The 4,953-nt window shown below is 42.0% G+C and overlaps 1 protein-coding gene across 1 annotated transcript; it reads left to right on the plus strand.

Moving 5' to 3' along the window:
* Positions 1-1,534: 1,534 nt before the first annotated feature.
* On the plus strand, positions 1,535-3,583 carry LOC145412874 (uncharacterized). Its single transcript, XM_080282674.1, has one exon. The coding sequence runs from the start codon at positions 1,535-1,537 to the stop codon at positions 3,581-3,583; it is 2,049 nt and encodes a 682-aa protein (XP_080138800.1).
* The last annotated feature ends 1,370 nt before the right edge of the window (positions 3,584-4,953 follow it).

Raw genomic sequence — 4,953 nt, forward strand, 5'->3', positions numbered from 1 at the left:
TTTCTTACACACTCTCCCAAACTCATCCACCAAGCCTTGCAGCTCCCCTTCGTCTTCACTCAACAACACCGTATCATCTGCAAACAACAGTACAGGGAGTTTCCAAACACTATCCTCTCTCACCAGGGCCACTCCAACATCCACTACCCCACCTTGTACCTCTTTTATTACCCCATCCATGTACAGATTGAACAACCATGGAGACATGACACATCCTTGTTTCGGCTTTGTTTAATTTATTTTATTTTTTTGGATTCGCCCAAGAAAGAGTACATTCAACTTGAAATTCTGCATTGTTGTCATCTTCTTTCACTTAATTGCCTATATAATTAAAATGGATAGAATAAAATCATTAAGGAGGCTTAGAGCTGCCAAAAAGGGAGCAGTCACAAAACTGACCGCTAACTTGACAGAATTTATAGATGCCGCAACCGTTCATGATATCAAAGGAATGAAAGTGACGGTTGAGAAAATCCTCGGTGAGATCGAGTCTTACAATCAGGAGTTGTATGAATTATATCCAGATGAAGACCTAGAAGAAGAAGTGGTCAGTGATATGGAATATGTTAATAAGGTCAACAGACACTTAATAGAATTAGAGAGTGCTCTAGAATTACCCGCCAAGGACTCTGTAGTACAAGAACAGACAGGGATTCGGAAAGCAGTGGGAATTAAATTACAGTCTCTGAAACTCCCGATATTTGATGGTGATCCGATTCAGTGGCTGGGTTTTTGGGAGCTATTTGACTGCAGTGTGCACTCCCGAACAGATCTGACAGACATCCAGAAATTTACATATCTTAAGGGATAATTAAATGGTGAAGCACTCCAAATTATTAGTGGATTCAGTTTGGTAGCAGCTAGTTATGAATCAGCAGTCACAGTTTTAAAGAATACCTACGGTCAAGAAGATCGCATAAAGGCTGCTCACATTGCTAAATTATGTAATTTACCTCCTCCATCTCATGAAGTGAATGAACTAAAGGACTTTTCTGCATCATTTGAATGTGCGTTAGAATCACCACGTACAATGGGAGTGACTGTGAGTGAAATTTTTGCTGTTTTACTCCATAATAAACTCCCTGGTGCACTTTCGGAAGTGATCAAACGTGAACTTAAAGAGAAGTGGTTGGAAGTAGATGATTATGTTCGTGTGTTAAAGACGGAGGTATGTAACATCGAAAGTAGACAGAATCCCTTAGAACATTTGGATGCGACCGCAACGGCAGCATATGCAGTGAAGCAAGTGAAACACGCTGAACCTATGCAGAGGAATGGATGTAAATTGTGTTTTAAACCAGGATATTTTTGGGCTAAGTGTACAAAGTATAAAGTAAAAGGGGCAAAATTAAAGAGAGCAAAGCAATTGAGGCTGTGTGTCGGGTATCTGTCAGCAGATCATGGTAGTCAGGGTTGTACAAATCCCAAAGTTAGGCCATGTCGATATTGCCAGCAGAAACACTACAACTATTTGTGTCCGACTGCTCGTTCTGAACCCCATGAACAAACAGTAACCCAAGAACCAACAGTGACAATGGCTATGGCTTCGAGTCGTAATGCAGTGTTGTTGCCAACGATTCAGATCCCACTGGTTACTCAAACGGGCCAGCAGAGCAAGGTTAGGGCTCTATTAGATCAATGCTCACAACGTACCTTTGTTCTAAGATCAAGTTTAGCAAACTTGAAGGTAAACAAGATGAGAAAGGAACGTTTACAATTGCAAGGATTTACTGGCTCTATGGGTAGTGATGAGTATGAGGTAGTGGAGTTGTTTTACCGCCATCGTAGAAAGGTGCGCAAGTTGATGGCGGTGGTTGTAGACGAACTACCTAACTATAAGCCAGGAAAGGGACTGCAACATAATGTGCGGGATCTGAAGGCTCGAGGCTACAAGTTAGCAGATCCAAGTGTCACTAGTGAGGATATAGTCGAACTGCTGATTGGGACGGACTTTTATCATCACTTTGTACACGCTGGCTATATAAGGGAAGGAGGCATAGTTTTGTTACCCAGAATTTATGGCTATACACTGAGTGGCACTTATCGGTCAGAAGAAGGAGGTACTCAAGTAGAGCTGGTAACCGTTCTGAAACTGGCAACAGATCCGATAATGGAGTTAGCAAATATTGATGGCAGGAATACTACTCTAGAAATCAAGGATCTGACAGCTCTATGGGACTTAGATCACATAGGTATTAGTCCCAATGAGACCGATAAGAAGGGAGAGAAGGTATTAGGTAACTTCTATGAAACGGTGCAATATTCCAAAGAACAGGGACAATATGTTGTGGAATTACCATGGAAAGAAAACGTTGATAAGATGCCTGATAATTTTAAGTTAGCCTTAGGCAGATTAAGAGGTTCGCAGCGTAAATTCATAAAGGATCCTAACTATTGCAAACAGTATAGTAAAGTCATCCAGGATCAATTAGAAAGAGCATTCATAGAAAAGGTGGAGGACAAGAGTCTGGTAGGACATCCTGTACAGTATCTAGCTCATTATGGTGCCACTAAAGATAGCTTAACAGCACCAATTAGAGTAGTGTTTGATTGTTCAGCTAGAGAGCATGAGAGGGCATATAGTCTGAATGACTGCTTACACGCAGGCCCATCTTTGGTTAATGACCTCACGCAGATATTGTTGCGCTTTCGGTGTCATCGTTTTGCCTGGGTGAGTGACACTGAGAAGGCATTTCTTATGGTGGGGTTATCTGAAAGGGATAGGGATGCCACTAGATTTCTTTGGCCTGTTGAACCTTTAAATCTAAATAACCCTTACATTATATATGGGTTCAAGGCAGTATTGTTTGGAGCCACCTTTTCCCAATTCCTCTTGAATGCCACCATACAAAAACATTTATTAGTGATTCAGGAGGATAAAGCCTTGATTGATAAATTAAGGAAAGGGTTGTGTATTGACAATTTGCAAGGAACCAAGGAAAATGAGGATGCTTTACAACAATTGTGTTGGGATGCCCTAAGAGTATTTTCAAGTGCCAATTTGTTCTTAAGAGAGTGGGTAACAAACAGTGTGAAACTGCGGAATCTACTCCACCTAAAGGGTTTGGCTTCTGAAGTTCAGGACAAGGTAAAAGTGCTTGGCACTATTTGGCTAACTGATATAGATATGTTAAAGGTGAAGGGACACGAAAGCAGACCCACAATATTGACGAAACGTGAGGTGTTGAGCATAACTGCAGGTGTGTTTGACCCTCTGGGAGTATTATTGCCGGTGACAATCCGTGCAAGAAAATTTGTGCAAGATCTATGGCGCATTGAATGTGGGTGGGAAGTTCCCATACCGGAAGATAAGGAGGTTGAATGGCAGGGGATATATGAGGATATGATTAACAGTACCAGTATTGTATTTCCCTGCCAAGTCACTGACAGTAAAAAGGTCACGCTGCATCTATTTAGTGACGCAAGCACCACTGCTTATGGTGTAGCAGCCTACTTAGTTAGTGATGGAAGTAGTAGATTAGCTATGGCAAAGGCCAAAATAGCACCCATTAAACCCCTCACTATACCAAAATTAGAACTAACTGCTGTCATGCTAGCAGCTCGTCTCGCCAAGTATATTTGAGGCCTATGCTGACGAGTTAAGCATAGAAAAAATATACCTTTGGACGGACAGCCAGATAACCCTATACTGGTTGTATAGTAAAAAAAACTGTTGCCTGTATGTGTTCAGAACAGAACTGAGGAAATAAAGGCATTAGTCCCTGATGCTGAATTTCGTTATGTGTCTACAAAAGGACAACCCCAGTGATATGGTTTCCAGAGGGAAGTCACATGCGTCCTTAATAAGTTCTTCTTTGTGGTGGGGAGGGCCCACATGGCTACCTAACCAAAAAGTGTTGCCGGAAAATGGTTCATTTGAGGAAGTTGGGGAAGTCACCACGGGTTGTCTCCTCGAAGAGACTCTGTCATTGCCAGTATCGGTAACCCTTCCTGCCATATTGAATTGGGACCGATATGGTTCTTATGTGAAGACAAGGCATGTGATGGCGTGGGTATTGAGATTTATCAAGACACTGAAAGATAGGAGACAAAGAACACATGAGGCAATGCCGGCTTATTTGACAGTGCCGGAAATAAGGACAGCAGAATCAGTAATGACTAAGTTATCTCAAGTGGAAGAGTACCCTGAGGATTACCATTATTTATCCACTGGAAAGGGCACACCAAGTAATGTTGTGAAGCAGTTAGGCCTCTATATGGAAGGTGGGCTGTTGCATTGTAAAGGTAGGTAACAGTTGTCGGACTTAAAGGAGGAGGCAAAGTACCCTATCCTAATACCTAGTAAACATAGGTTAGCGGCTCTCCTTTCCGAGTACTGCCACAATGTGTGTAGCCATAGTGGAGTAAGTTATGTTGTAAGTTACATAAGACAAAGATTTTGGATTCCTAGGATCAGACAAGTTGTAAAGAAGGTTTTAAGGAAATGTATAACTTGTAAAAGGTTACAAGGTGCCCCATATAGTGCTGTACAGGCTCCGCCATTACCCTACTTTAGGGTTCAGGAAGTGAATCCATTCCAAGTAACAGGAGTAGACTACACAGGTGCTCTACCCATTAAAGAAAAGGGTATCGTAGGAAAATTATATGTAGTCTTGTTTACCTGTGCAGTTACTAGGGCTATACACATTGAGTCCTTCATTCATGCCTTCCGTCGGTTCTGTAGCAGGAGAGGCTTCCCTGAACCCATAATTAGTGATAATGCCACTATATTTATAAGTGGAGCCAGTGTGTTGAGGGAGTTAAAAAATGATCCAAGGTTACAGAGTGAATTAGTAAAGGTAAATTGTGAGTGGCAGTTCATACCGGCCAGGGTGCCATGGTTCGGTGCCATCTGGGAAAGAGTGATAGGTATCCTAAAGGCTGGCCTGAGAAAGGTATTGGGTCGAGCTTTAGTAACCCGTGAAGAACTGGATACTGTATTATTGGAACTTG

The sequence above is a fragment of the Coenobita brevimanus genome, chromosome 94 (genome assembly GCF_032717465.1).
Source record: "Coenobita brevimanus isolate Jiangsu-jjx chromosome 94, ASM3271746v2, whole genome shotgun sequence".
Classification (NCBI taxonomy): Eukaryota; Metazoa; Arthropoda; class Malacostraca; order Decapoda; family Coenobitidae; genus Coenobita; species Coenobita brevimanus.

Excerpts from the sequence above, each read along its gene's own strand:
- LOC145412874 (XM_080282674.1), top strand. The coding sequence starts at position 1,535 with ATGGCTATGGCTTCGAGTCGTAATGCAGTGTTGTTGCCAACGATTCAG.